The 15481-nt window shown below is 42.1% G+C and overlaps 1 protein-coding gene across 4 annotated transcripts in view; it reads right to left on the bottom strand.

The window, feature by feature from the left end:
• The window catches only part of Znf507 (zinc finger protein 507), a 32868-nt gene that overhangs the window by 5978 nt on the left and 11409 nt on the right, over positions 1-15481 (bottom strand). For all 4 annotated transcript variants that reach the window (XM_032893842.1, XM_032893841.1, XM_032893844.1 and 1 more), the window contains one exon: positions 11853-11967. In XM_032893842.1, the coding sequence (XP_032749733.1) occupies positions 11853-11967 (115 nt within the window). The remainder of the gene's footprint in view (positions 1-11852; positions 11968-15481) is intronic.

The following is a 15481-nucleotide window of genomic DNA, read 5'->3' as shown; positions in this document are numbered from 1 at the left end:
CCAGCTTGCCTCCAGAGTTTGCTATTATGAAAAAAATAACTATAAACATGTGGATACAGGTTTTCTGGGAATAAATGTTTTTATAACATAGCAAAATACCTGTCTATAATTTCCAGGTTGTATTGTATAACTATGACCTTTTTGGAAGCCAAAAATGTACCCAATCACACACCTAACAAAGCAGACCACTCAGCTCTTCTCTATACTCATGAGACAGGGCTGGCAAGACCGGCACAGGTATGAATTAACTTGTATCCTAACTGATCCCAGCTTACCTTTAAGACCGCAGTTTTTAGTTTTGTTGAGTATAGGCTTTTGTAGTAGGATCTGAATTTTTTTGGATTTCCTCAGTTTCTATTATGTCTCCTTTTTCATTTCTGATTTTGTTAATTTGGATACTGTCTCTTTCCCCTCTGGCTAAGAGGTTTATCTATCTTGGTGATTTTCTCAAAGAACCAGTTCCTTGTTTTATTGATTCTTTGTATAGTTCTTTTTGTTTCTACTTGGTTGGTATCAACTCTGAGTTTGATTATTTTCTGCTGTCTATTCCTTTTGGGTGCATTTGCTTCTTTTTGTTCTAGAGCTTTCTGGTGGGCTGACAAGCTGCTAGTGTATGCTCTCTCCAGTTATGTTTTGGAGGCACTCAGAGCTACGAGTCTTCTTATTAGCACTGTTTCGTTGTATCCCATTAAGTTTGAGTATATTGTGCCTTCATTTTCATTAAATTCTAAAAAGTCTTTAATTTCTTTCTTTATTTCTTCCTTGACCAAGTTATCATTGAGTAGAGCATTGTTCAGCTTCCATGTGTATGTGGGCTTTCTATCATTTTTGTTGTTATTGAAGACCAGCCTTAGTCCATGGTGATCTGATAGGATGCATGGGATTATTTGTATCTTCTTGTACCTGTTGAGGTCTATTTTGTGATCAATTATATGGTCAAGTTTGGAGAAGGTACCGTAAGATGCTGAGAGGAAAGTATATATTTTTGTTTTAGAATGAAACGTTCTACAGATATCTGTTAAATCTATTTAATTCATAACTTGTGTTAGTTTCGCCAGGTCTCTGTTTAGTTTGTTTCCATGATCTGTCCATTGGTGAGAATGGGGTGTTTAAGTCACCCATTATCATCATGTGAGGTACAATGTGTAGTTTGAGCTTTAGTAAGGTGCTTTTTATGATTGTGGGTGCCTTTGCATTTGGAACATAGATTTAGAATTGAGAGTTCATCTTTGTGGATTTTTCTTTGACAAGTAGGAAGTGTTCTGCCTGATCTATTTTGATAACTTTTGGTTGAAAGTCAATTTTACTTGATATTAGAATGGCTACTCCAGTTTGTTTCTTGGGAACATTTGCATGGAAAATTTTTCCTAGCCTTTTACTCTGAGAAAGTATCTGTCTTTGTCACTGAGGTGCGTTTCCTGTATGCAGCAAAATGCTGGGTCCTCTTTACGTATCCAGTCTGTTAGTCTATGTCTTTTTACTGGGGAATTGAGTCCACTGATGTTAAGAGATATTAAGGAATAGTAACTGTGGTTTCCTGTTACTTTTGTTGTTAGAGGTGGAATTATGTTTATGTGACTATCTTCTCTTGGTTTCTCCATCTACGGTAAATGACAGTTTTGCTGGATAAGCAGCCAGCATTTGTGTTCTCTTAGGGTTTGTAAGACATCTGCCCAGTTCTAGCTTTCATAGTCTCTGTTGAGAAGTCTGGTCTAATTCTGATAGCTCTGCCTTTCTATGTTACTTGACCTTTTTCCCTTACTGCTTTTGATATTCTTTCTTTGTTTAGTGCATTTGGTGTTTTGATTGTTATGTGACAGGAGGAATTTCTTTTCTGGTCCAATCTATTTGGAGTTCTGTAGGCTTCTTGTAATGCTTATGGGCATCTCTTTCTTTAGGTTAGGGAAGTTTTCCTCTATATTTTTGTTGAAAATATTCACTGACCCCTTAAGTGGGAGTCTTCACTCTTTTCTATACATATTATCCTTAGATTTGATGTTCTCATTGTGTCCTGGATTTCTTGAATGTTTTGGGTTAGGATCTTTTTGTGTTTTGCATTTTCTTAGACTGTTGTGTCAATGTTTTTTATGGTATCATCTGCCGCTGAGATTCTCTCTTCTAGCTCTTGTATTCTGTTGGTGATGTTTGTATCCAAGAGTCCTGATCTCTTTCCTAGCATTTTTATCTCCAGGGTTGTCTCCCCTTATGATTTCTTTATTGTTTCTATTTCCATTTTTAGATCCTGGATGGTTTTGTTCAATTCCTTCACCTGTTTGGTTGTGTTTTACTGTAACTCTTTTAAGGGATTTTTGTGTTTCCTCTTTAAGGTCTTTTACCTGCGTTGTCCTGTATTTCTTTAACAGAGTTATCTATGTCCTTCTTGAAGTCCTCTAATATCATCATGAGATGTGATTTTAAATCAGAATCTTGCTTTTCCAGTGTGTTGGGGTATCCAGGACTTGCTGTGGTGGGAGAACTGGGTTCTGATGATGCCAAATGGCTTTGGTTTTAGTTGCTTAGGTTCTTGCACTTGCCTCACCATCTGGTTATCTCTTGTGTTAGCTGGTCTTGCTGTCTTTGACAGTGGCTTGACCCTTCTGTAAGCCTGTGTGTCAGCAGTCCTGGGAGACCAGTTTTCTCCTGGCTGGATCTGGGCACAGGGTCTGCTCCAGGCACAGGAAACCAGAAGGATCCTGCCCCAGACTGCTCCTCGGTTCCCACATCCTGAGGGCTCTAGGTGGTTCCCCCGGAGCAAAAGTGGTAGCCTTACTTGTGCTCTCAGGTGTATCAGTACTCTTGGGAGATCAGCTCTCTCCCTGCAGGATCTGGGCAGACAAGACAGCAGTTCTTCTTACATGTCCTAAGGACTAAGAAGAAGGCCAAGGGTCTCTGACCTTGAGAAACACTAGTCCATTCATTCAACAGCAATATATATATATATATATATATATATATATATAAAAATAAAATATTGTCCTAACCTGGCAACTCTCTGGCAACACTGAGTTCAACCCCTGGGACCAGCAAATTTGGAAGGAGAAAGTCAATTTCACAAAATACACACTGACACAGATTCCTGTATACATACATCTCACTCACTTACTCATGATAAATTTAAAATTGAGGATGAATCACTTTCATGACTTATTTTTACATTTATTTATCCAGGGAGAGACAGATGGGTGGGGAGAGGAGGAAAAAAGAGAGGAGGGAGGAGAATGGATAGGAATATGCAGGCAGGTATGTGCATGCCTTGGCACAGGGGAAAGAGCAGCTTGTGGGAGTCAGTCCTCTCCTTCCACCATGTGGGTGACGGGGATCAAACTCAGACATTTAGGCTTTCCCTATGTTACGTTTGATGTCTGAGCTGCCCCTGCTGATAGTACTGCTTTGGGCATGGGGTTTGAAGATTCCATTCTGGTCCCAGTTCTGGCAAACTATGCTTTCTGGCTCACTGAGGTACTAGCAAGCCAACCCCTATTCCCGCCTTTCTGGTCAAAAGCAGCTCCTGTCACCATGGAGTCTACCATGCCATCACCCAGACAGATCCTCTTCTCTAGGTTGTTCTACCAGGTGTTTCCTCACAGCAACTAGGAAAGTAACCAATGAATTCCATCTCTGCCACAGCATCCTCCTACCCTATGACCTAACTGTGCTCACCTTCTTAGTCTTAACTGTTCTTTTTCACCAATGTGTACCTTTCATGGTCACATGCTCTGTTATGTTAAGCCAAACTGTGAAGCACCTGACCCTATTTCAATTCAAACTCCATCAAGTTTCCAGAGAAGGAATTCCTAACAGACTAACTGATCACATCCTGTCACGACCACGACGAGGTCAGCAATGTCCTACCTCCACTTAGGACAACATCCACTGGGAGAATGGGTGGGAGCACCCAGACAGCAGTGGCCAGGGCACATACACCCTGGCTTCAGCTGTCACCAGGCTGAACTGTTCCTTTAATGGAGCTGCCTGTTGCTGGTGACAGAGCCATGGGCACGTCAACTGTGCATATCTGTCAAAATTATCACTAAGACATAAGAAGACAAGCCAACATTCTAATAGTCAACTGCTGGTTAGTCCTGATAACCTATCAATAAGCCATGGCTGGCTCAAAGCCCTGGAATGACATAACCAACCACTTTCTATACTGATCATAACACTCCATCCATAGCTGCATAAAACATCATTTCTTCCTAATGAAGAATGTTGTCATCAAAAGAAAGCCAATGCAAAGAGAGATCTTAGGCTTCTCATGTCTCAGCTAAAAAATAAGTTAGAATTATTTTTACAGGCTCTTCACTGTTAAAATAAACTGTTTTCCCTCCCAGCCACTTGGTTCCCATCAGCAATGACTCTGAGACTAATTATTATTAAATGTCTAGGCTATAAGCTTTGGCTCATTCCCTGACTAGCTCTTAACTTATTTAAACATTTAATCTATTCTATGTCTACCACTTGATTGGCTGCCTCTCCTTCAGTCCCACCTCATTTCTTCCTTCTTGTATCCTCAATGTCTGGTGGAGCTCCTCTACCTGATGGTTTACATAAGTCTCCTCTGCTCATCTCCCATCTCATCTCCCTCCCTCCTATTTCCTGCCTCAGTTCATTGACCGCTGGCTGGCTTTTTTATTGACAGGTGATGCTTAGACTCTCTGTACACCTCATCACTAGTAAGGCAACTTCCATAACTCCACACGTGCTGGTTGAAACCAGTATTTCCCTGACCTGGGCCCTCCCTTGGTTAGCTGCTCAAGTCTGAGTTAAGTATACAACTGCTGTGAGAGGGCCAGGTAGGAGAAGACAGGAGAAGCTGATTGCCTTATGATGTATTAGGGAGGCTTGAGTATAGAACTTCAATAGAAATGTTGCAACTGAGTTCGTGTCTCTACATATAAGTTATTCTCTATGCATTTCTTGTTGTTATTTGATTGTTTTTGTGCACGTGTGCACCAGTGCATATCTAATATCCACAGAAGTCAGATGAGGGCATATAATCCTCTGGGACTGGACTCGGAAACTGTTATAAGCTACCACATGAGTGCTAGATAGACCTGGGTCTTCTCCAAAAGCAGCTAGTGCTCTTAACTTTTGAGCCAACTCTCCAGCTCTCATTTTCTATGCTTTTAAGAAATAAGAATTGGAAAAAATGGTGATTTAAGTTATACAATATGCCTGAGCTGCCTTTAAAAAGTTCCTGCCACCGTGGGAAGAAGTTCCTTCAGCTCTCCCCTTCAAAACCCCCATTACCCATACCACTGCTCAAATCAAATTAAAGCAGATGTAAGTCTAACCGTGATGGTGGGGATGGAAGGGGGCTTTCAAGTCAAAAATGATAGCGTGCTGTGCCATAGACACAGGTCGAAGACGTTTGGAAAAACAACTTCATCTGCACTAAATCTGCACATGTTCTTCCTCCATTATCCCCTAAACAACACCCATGGAGCCAGCACTGACACTGTTAGATGTTACAATCTAGAGTTGATTGACACACAAAGGAGCATGTGCACAGGCTATGTGGAAACACTGTTATGGGACATGAGGGACAATGATATACAAATGTGGGCACCCGTGGACATGTTCCTGATTAAGTTCAGCCAACAAAGTGCCAACTCAGACTGGTGAGGGAGCCTTGGGCAAATGAAGCCCCAGCTTCTGCTACCCTCCAGCAGAACCTTTCCCGCAGAAGACCCAGACCTGCCATGTGGAATGTGCCCTCTCCTCATCCCCGACCAAGTCCCTAAGCAGAGACTGCTATTTCACACTACTGATGAGGAGCCATGCTGTCTCAAGGGTGCAGCCCAGGCAGGAAGGCTTACTAAAGCAAGGGTTCAAGCTGTGGCTCATGTGTGGCTAGGGATAAGGTCCATCATGTATCCCAGCCTGCCACCTGCCTCTGGTAGCTGCCACTAGGCTGCTGTGAGCACTCATTTGGAGACCTCAGCACATGGTCTGGTCCAGAGTTCTCAAACACACCACTCATCACTGCCAACACGGACCACAGTGCCTGACCCTCTTTTATTCCCATTGCCAGAAACCTGAAGGCTTTCTTCTTCCTTCCTACTGTTGTTCTTAAGGCTTATTTATTTATTAATTCTAGTTATGCCAAATTTTTACTTCTGTATCATTACTTCCTGGATTCCTGAGAAAAATCAAAGCCACTTTCAGAGTTAGATACAAATGAACAAATCTGCCCACAGAGAAGTTGAAATTTCTGTACACCAGGTATCAGAGAAGCCATTGCACAGGACAGTGTCAGCAGTGCCCAAGCAAGGACTTCCATGCAGAATAAAGATGAAGTCCTGCATATGACTAAGGACAGGCAAACAAGCCACCATGCTGATACACAGCAGCTCTCACATCAGGGACTAGTGCTCCCATCCACACAGTAGTAAGGAGGGCAGGAGCTCACATTACAACTCCTGGAAGCTGCTGACACTTGAAATGGGCTTATGTGCACCCCAAACAAGTGAAGGAATGTTTAAGATGGAATGATTCATAATAAGAAAGAAAATCTGGCAACAATCCAAAATCTATCAATAATAGTCTTAGTTAGGGTTTTACTGCTGTAAACAGACACCATGACCAAGCCAACTCTTACAAGGACAACATTTAGTCGGGGCTGGCTCACAGGTTCAGAGGTTTAGTCCATTATCATCATGGCAGGAAGCATGGCAGCGTCCAGGCAAGCATGGAGCTGGAGGAGCTGAGAGTTCTACCTGTTGTTCTGAAGGCACCTAAGATGAGGGTCTTAAAACCCACCCACACCCAAAATGACACACTTCCTCCAAGGCCAAACCTACTCCATCAAGGTTCCACCTCCTAATAGTGCCACTCCCTGGGCCAAGCATATACAAATTACCACAAATAGAATGAGTAAATAATCATTTTTTGGTAGATCCAGGGGTCAAACCCAGAGTTTTGTGCACATAGGCAAGCACCCTACCTCTGACCTACACCCCAGCTATGTATGATGGTAGACATAGACAATGGAGTGTAATACAGAAACGAATGTATTAGCACACATAGAATTAAGAATAAAAAGACACAAAACTCTATGTACCATATGGTTCTATTTCTATTAAGTTTGAAACCCACAAAACTTATTTACGATTCTACAGTCAAGATGGTGCTCGTGGAAAAGAGCCGAGGGCACTTGATGACAGGAAAACCAAGAAGGGTGTGCTGTCAAAAGGTGGACAAGAATTTGTGATTCTTTATCAAGTGTGAACTTAGGATCTGTATCATTTCTAGGATGTATTATGTTATGTTCAATTAAAAAGTTGATTTAAGACATTTGGAAGCAAGAGGAGGAAAGATGGGGAGAGAAGTAGAGGGAAAGAAAGAGTGAGGGAGGAGAGGGAGACAGAGAGATAAGGAAATTAAGCAAAGGGTCTAGAGATGGTTCACAGTTAAAAGCACTGGATGTTCTTCCATAAGCCTGAGTTTAATTCTCAGCACCCTGTGGCTGGTCAAACCTTTGTAATTCTAGGCCCAGGGGATCGGACTCCCTATACTGGCCTTCATGGGCACTGAACATATATGGTGCACAGACATAAATGTAGGCAAAACATCCATAAGAGAGAGAGAGAGAGAGAGAGAGAGAGAGAGAGACACCTAACAATCAAACTTAGTGTTTAGATCTTGTAAGGGTTTTGGTTAGGAGCAAACTAATGTTTATGGGGGAAAAAAAAAATCTGCCTTTTTTTTTTTCTTTTTTTCGGAGCTGGGGACCAAACCCAGGGCCTTGCGCTTGCTAGGCAAGCGCTCTACCACTGAGCTAAATCCCCAACCCCCCCCTTTTTTAAGGGTAGCATACAATTTAGCATATATATTTTAGCAGTTCTTTTATTTTATTTTTTCCATGTGGAGAGGTTTAATGAAAGGACTAACAAGGGAGAGGGATGAGACAAAGAAAATAAGGAGTAGAAGAGGAGAGGAGTAGAGGCTGGCCATGAGCACGTGGAGAGAAGGGGGAGGGGAATGGGGAGAGAAGGGACGGGGAAAGAAAGCAAGAGTGAACAAGAGCAAGCGAGCATATCTTTTAAAAACTGACATGTATTTATTTTCAATAAAAGTCGCATAGCAAAGCAGAGCCACTTTATAAATGAGCAGAACTGGGCGTATCAAAAGCTGTCAGCCTTTCCTGAGCATACACTGTGTTAGGCAGGGCTCAGAATCCAGCCCAAACCGTGTTAAGTGGGAGGGTTCAGACTGAAGCCCAGGACTAACTGCTGGCACAGGCAGAGCTCACATATGACAGGTACCTGCCAGATCACGCAGGCGGGCTGAGACAGGCTGGAACCACAGTAGAGAGAGGCCAAAAGCAAGCAGATGTTGTCATGCAGAAAAGCCTTTACACCAGTGGCTGCTCAAACACATGGAGAACCTCCTGTGCAAAAAGGCATTCTTGCTCTATGTGAATTTATTACATTTTTCTTAAGAGAAAATAAAGTAATAATCAGAAATGTGTACACTGTAGACTTGAGGACAAGTCCAAACACTGTAATAAAGGGAACTAGATTGCTTATGAAATAAGTCAGAAAGGACTACTGCGATCCTCACTAGAACCACATACCTAAAAGTGTGCTTACCAGTCCAGGGAGCCACAGATTATACCAATGGAGATAAAGTCCTGACACAGTATTTTGAGTACATAAACCCATGGGGCAGGACAGGGCATGCACTGAAACAAAGAACTGACAGTTCAGAGAACAGTGGCAAGGACAGAAAGCAAGACTAAGGAAACATAAGAAGGCATTAGGATAGCTGTGACTCCCCTTTAGGTCTCTATTTTAAGCAAGCACAGCATCCTGAAGATGCCAACGGCAGTAACTGTGAGCGTAGTCTATTCAGGAGAAAGCGAAAGCCTCCTCTACAGAGTCAGGCAGAAGAGGCTCAGACTCTGCGTTTTGCACTATCTGGTCTGTGTATATATAATGAGACTTAAATCCAAACAAAACTACCTATGTTTCATATACACCTTATATGCATAGCCAAGGGTGTGTTTGTTTGATTTTTGAGTTTTCCTGTTTTGGTTGAGACGTGTAGTTATGAATAGTCTACTTGTTCCATCAGGCTGTGACAACGCAGGGGATTTTAGGTCTTGCCCTGTCCTGCAGATCAGGACCTAGAACTGGTGTCTGAGACTGACTGTAAGCTTACCCCTGAGGCCCGTGACAGCAGAGATGATGCCTTTTCTGTTAGGAACACAGTCCAAGGACCGAGTAAAGCACCTGGAGCATAGCACTTGCAGCATGTTTCTCAATGAACGTACCTAATTCTGAACCCAGAGAATTCCTCCCCAAACTGTGTATCTGGTAGGCCTCCTATTACATGCAAGAATGAAGGCACTGAGGCTTCAAGGCAAGCTTTCTGCTGAAAGGAGAGCCTGGGCCTGTCTTTACCAGGCTCTTGAAAGTGTTCCTGTGACCACATGCTCATCCCAGCTACCAGTCCTCACTTAGAATGCACAGCACTGAGACCGTAAGTAATGAATGGCCATCGTGTTCTGGTAATAAATCTTCCCTACCTTAAAACTAGAGACATAAGGCAAGGCCAAATGTCTCCCAGAGCTTCAGAACCAGCTGAAAACACACACACACACACACACACACACACACACACACACACACACACACACACACACACACACACGCTCCCAGAGCTTCAGAACCAGCTGAAAACACACACACACACACACACACACACACACACACACACACACACACACACACACACACCCAGAAACAAAGAGAAAGCATGAGTGTACAAGCACATTGCATTTTAGAACCTCATTAAAAATTATTTTTTAATGTATATGGGGTGTTTTGTCTTTAGGTATATCTGTTCATCATGTGCTTGCTGCTCAACCAGGGTTTTAGAAATCTCAGAACTGGAGTTATTGATGGTTCTGAGTGGTCATGTGGATGCTGGTAACTGAACTTGAGTCGTCTGGAAGAGCAGCCAGTGTTAATCACTGAGCCAATTCCCCAGTCTAAGAACCAAGTTTGTCAGGTTTTCATTTGATCTCAGTCTCTTAAGCTGGGTCATGACCCCATATGGGGCTGGATTACTAATGTAAATACTGTGGCAGCAGCAATGGGTTTCTGAGCACAGGACAATGAACTAGTCATTCGAGCCTGTAAGGAACCTGAGCTGTTTCTAACAGGCTTCCGCGCGGCCTTAGCTCTCAATACACATGCACACCCTGCCCTAGTGAAATCAGGAAGTGCCAATGAATGCAGTTGATACATAGACGCCAGCCGAGCGAGACCTGAGACTACATGATGTTAGGAATGCAGCGCTTTTTTCTGTACCTACAAAGCTTTCTGCTCTTATAGACATATACAGTTTTATTACAGAAACTAAAATTTTATTTTTCTTTTTGAGATATGGCTTCATGTAGCCCATGCTGGCCTCAAACCGCACTTTGAGCCAGGGATTATGACCTTGACTTCTGACCTGCTGACCTCTAACTTTCAAGTACCACTGCTCTGTCCCTGCCACCACGCCCAGTTTATACAACAATAAGGACTGAACAGGACTTCATACTTGCAAGGGCAGCAAACAACACACTGAGCTACATCCCTAGTCCCAGTACATAATTATCAAATTCTTGTATTTTTAGACTGAGCTGTGCTAAATGAACGATTTTAAAAATGCTGCTTTAGAAATGGACTTGAGTTACATAAAAAACAAAAACAAAAAACAAACAAAAAAACGACTTCAATGAATTTTGGCTTGGGATATAGAAAGAATTTCCCAAAGTTTCTGCAATGGTCCAAACATACTTGTGCTATTTGTACTAAGTATTCATGTGAAATAATGTTCTCAACTTTGAGGATTATAGAATGGAATGTTGGTCCACTGTGAAAATGCTGAAGAAGGCCTATCCTCTTCAGTTTCAACTGCTCAACGAAGGTACAATTCTTTATGTAAAGTAAATAAGTACATCTCATTAACACTGCTTCTGTCTTTAATAAATGGTAAAATACACAAGTACCAAATGATATTTAGTGTAAGTTTCCTTGTGACTATCAGCATATGTTTGATGTATGCCTATTTATCTGCCTACCTATGTGGAGCTGTGTAAAATGTCTCAGATAAAAAGATGTCATGAGTAGAGAAAGATAAAACTGCGATGTGGATTAATGGAGCAACTTGCCGAGACTCATGTGCACCACACCTAAAGTGGTTAAACCAGGGGGAAAACTGTTCTGCTACGGGGCTCGTGCTCCTAGCCTACGGACAGCGCCTGACATGTCTTCATGATGAGTGGACAGACTCTGAAAATGCTCACACTGTTATTGTAAGTAGTGTTTTACCCTTGGGTGGCCAAGTTTACTAAACAGTAGTCACTGCTTAGCAGCTGGTTGTCTGGCCAAGAATACACCTTATTTTCTCTAAATACATATGAGACACAAGTTGCCTTTGTGACAAAACTGTATCAAACAATACTGTTCAAACTACAGAAAACACCCTTTTCACAGAAGTATTTATGGCCTTCATGCCTTTGCTGGCATATGCAGAATCCAACCTTTACGTCACGGTAACAAGTTCTGCAGCACCAGTAACTGCTGTGATAATCTATACTCAAGGGAAAGGAGAGCATAAAACCCGTGGACAGAGATATCTTCCAGCATCTCCACTGTCCCAAAATGTCTGCTGAACTGAGGGTCATGCTTAATGTTTCTCAACAAACTTAAATGAGATTTAAAAAACCAGTATGTGACCATTTCTAAGTTTTTAACATGTGTTTCAACTATACATTTCAAACTATTTCTAAAGTATTCCTTTATCATAAAATATTTCAATATAAGCATTAGAATGTTGGAGTCATGCACACTTACCTGTATGGCTTATCTGAGTTATGGATTCGTCTGTGGTTCCTGACACCGACATATGTTGTACTTGTGTAATCACACACATCACACCTATACTGTTTCTGGGTTGAAGACTTGTTCCCTTCAAGGAAAGAGATTTAGAGGCACAATTTGGTAAGACCCACATGGGAGTATTCACACCTCATCATGTACAAGTAATTATGATACTAAGTGCCAAAGTTTTGATCAAGGCTCTCTCACAGTATAATTAACACATTTTAAACAGTTTCCTAGGCTTTCTTGCACTCAGACCATCAGTAAGCATGAACTCAACACCGCATCATCTGACCTGTAAACATGGGCAGGTTGGGCTGGTTCTGTGTAACCATGTTCCAGGTTTTCGGTAGAATGGACTTGCCCTCAGCTGTTGTGCTGACTGCTAATTTAGTAGCTAAATTAACCAAGATACACTGTGAACTTGAAAGGTGTTATTTTAATCAATAATGGTCACAGTGTCTTAAACATTTATTTGACAACAAGCTAAAATAATAAAGTATTATCAAGTATTGTTAGAGGCTGGAGAGATAGCTCAGTAGTCAAAAGCACTGGCCAGTTTTGCAAGAGACCCAGGTTTAGTTCCAAGTGCCTACACGGTGGCTCTCACCTGTCTATGACCTGAGTTCCAGGGATCCATGGCTTTTTCTTGCTTCTATGGGCACTGCACTCATGTAGTACACATACATACATTCATAGAGCAAAACAGTGATCTACACACAATAAAAATAAACTGTGGCCATGAGTCATACACAGCAAGCTACATACAAAAACTCCGAGGATTTTACCATGTAGGTTTGCTTGGTTTACTAGTTAATGTCAGCCATTAATTAAACTAAGGAGAAAGAAATCGCCAATTCTGAAGAGCTCTACAATTCAGCATAGTCACACTTAATGGGGTGATGGGTTGGTGGGGGAGAGATAAAGACTGAATACATTGCTTCCCTCATGTGCAGTAAACCTGAGTCCAGTGATACAGGCCCCACTACTAGCTCATTCTGCAAATGAGGGCTCCATCATAAGCAGTGACCCTGGACGACAGCCTGTGCTTTGTGTGCGGGTTCCCAGAGCATCCTCACCCTGTGTGGTTAGGCAGTAGGTAAGCATGGAAGCTCAAGGATTAGGCAGAGCGGAAAGAGCTGTTTTTCTGTCTGAAAAGGAAGCAAGCCATGAAGCAAGCCTAGGTGGGAAGGAGTGCACACAGGATCTAAGTAACATCGCAGAAGAAAAGAAAGCCCATGGTGCAATTTCAACAAAGAAAATTCTCAAGTTAAATTTAAGCTTTCTAAAATTGAAATTTTCTTTGGTTAATAAGTGCTGCCAGGCAGGACAAAATGTCCCAATTTCCTGGTGTAAATCTATAACATTAATACACTAATCATAATTACAATCTAAGCATTGCTCTTAATTGGTAGGTTAAAAACTTGGACGTGATTATAAATGGCATTGTTCCAAATATAGCTTTGAAAAAAAATGAGGTGTGAAATATTGGATAATTTTTTGTGTGAGAAATATTACAGATCAATGACAACTAATAAAACTGACAGATGGAAAAGCCTAATATAGCACAGAATGAGAGACCGTGCTACTTTAAACAAATGTTTCCAATAGAATCAAGACTGGATTTAAAGTTCAACAACTTGGGCCTAATTTCTGCTTGACCACTGGTGTGAGAATAAGCAAACTATGTGCTCTCGAGGCCTCATTTGCCCTTTCTACAGAGTGGGATGTAGAGGACCTTCTCAATGGCTGAATGAGCCTTGTGCTCTTTCTGCACACTTCCAGCCAGTCTCTGCAGTGCTGGCATTAAAACCTAGGGCTGCACACATGACAGGTCAATTTAAACTTCACAAAGAGACACTGTCTGGAGTCCAGAAGTGCCGTGCCAGGACACTTGCTGACATCATATCCATTGGTCTACTTCCAGTTTCACAAGGGCAGTGACACCCTTCACTGTGCTCCCAGAACCTGGCAGGAGAACCCCCTCAAGATAGGTGTGCCGTGCCTTTAGCCTGAACGAGTTTCTGCCGCAGTTACACCAGTTCTCTGTACTGAAAGCACGCTGGCGTCTGTGCTACAGCAACAGCTAAGACTGCAGCCACAGTCATGGACTTCCCTTCTTGTCTAATAAGTTTACAGAATAGTTAAGAGAACTGTTAACAAAACAGGAATCACAACCATATAGAATTAATCAAGTTAACATGCAGGTGTGAGTATGTAGGAAGAGATCAACTACGCCTGCTAAACCATGATAGAACAGCAAATGCAGCTAAGTGGGGTTAAAACTAAAATCATGGAGAGGGGTAGGGAAGCTCAGTTGAAGACTGCTCACTCAGCACGCACCTACCACTAGCACTGCAAATAAATAGTAAGTAAATAAAACAAAAACAAAACTCCTAAACCAAACCAGAACCCAAGATGATCGTGGTATGCAATTTAAATCTACACATCATTAACCCAGGAGCAAGTGTGTAAGTCACAAAGAAAAACTGCAGAGCAGAGGAAAGTGCGAACACTGGGACTCTGGAGTGTCCATGTTGATGTCTTCACTGAATCTGCTAAAAAACAGTACTTTTAAGGCCTTGCTTTCGATGCTGCTGGAGTCAACTGCAGGTGGCGCTACTGAGTCGCACACACTTTATTCCCTCATTAGGATTTACGGGCCAATCATGTCTAATGCTTAATGTCTCCTTTAGAAGGGATATGGAAACATAATGAATTAAAATAAAAAGAGGCATTCAGGGCTATTCTGTAGAAAGGAAACAAAACTGTTTTCGCTCAGCCATCCACCTCCGAAGCAGATGCCATGTCATAAACTCCTTTTGTTTGGGATGGTTTTACGGGGGTGGCATCTGTTTGACAAGGGGATTCTGGTGCTACAGTGGTGTCAAAATCAGTTCCTTCAGAAACATTCTGGAATCAGTTATGCTTTCTGGGGTATAATTTAATGAGACATTATGGTAAAACATTTTACTCTGCAGTTGTTTCTAACTTTAATTCTTAGGAAATCTAAAAAGGAAAGTCACCCCAATATGTTTTATTTCCCATAAACACTATGTACCACACTGGAGACATTTAAAGCATATCAATTTACGTGAACCAAAGCCAGGAAGCACAGCTTATTACACTCAATCCCTCATTCTCTGGATGTGGCATCCGCCTTTTCATGGAACTCTAATTAAATCTTTTGATTCTAATATTCCTGTTACCAGATACCCAGCCGACTAGTACCTAACAAGTACATAAAAGGTTCCTGCATGTGTTTAAATAATGCAGATGAAGTCTGGAGTCAGACTTGGAGAAGAGTAAGTTCACAGCAGGAAGCCTCAGTTAAAGTTTGAGGTGGGGGTTGCCATCTGCAAAAGCTGTGCCTCAGCAGGCAGGTCATTCGGAGCTGGAGAGGGGCGGAGGCTTGCCTTCCGTGCCAGCTCCCACCTTCCCAGCTAGCTGGCCCACTACTTTCCAAGGCTCTCTGCTGTAGCCTGGCTTTACAAACTCCTGCAAATTTTACCCATAAGATCTATTTGCCGGGTTCCTAGCCAAGTCTTTACGAATGTAGTACTTCTTACTTCTGACTCAGAGCTGAATGTAATGTACTCTAG

This window comes from Rattus rattus, chromosome 2 (genome assembly GCF_011064425.1).
Source record: "Rattus rattus isolate New Zealand chromosome 2, Rrattus_CSIRO_v1, whole genome shotgun sequence".
Classification (NCBI taxonomy): Eukaryota; Metazoa; Chordata; class Mammalia; order Rodentia; family Muridae; genus Rattus; species Rattus rattus.
The sequence above is the reverse complement of the archived record's forward strand: the minus strand, read 5'-3'. Positions and strand labels throughout refer to the sequence as shown.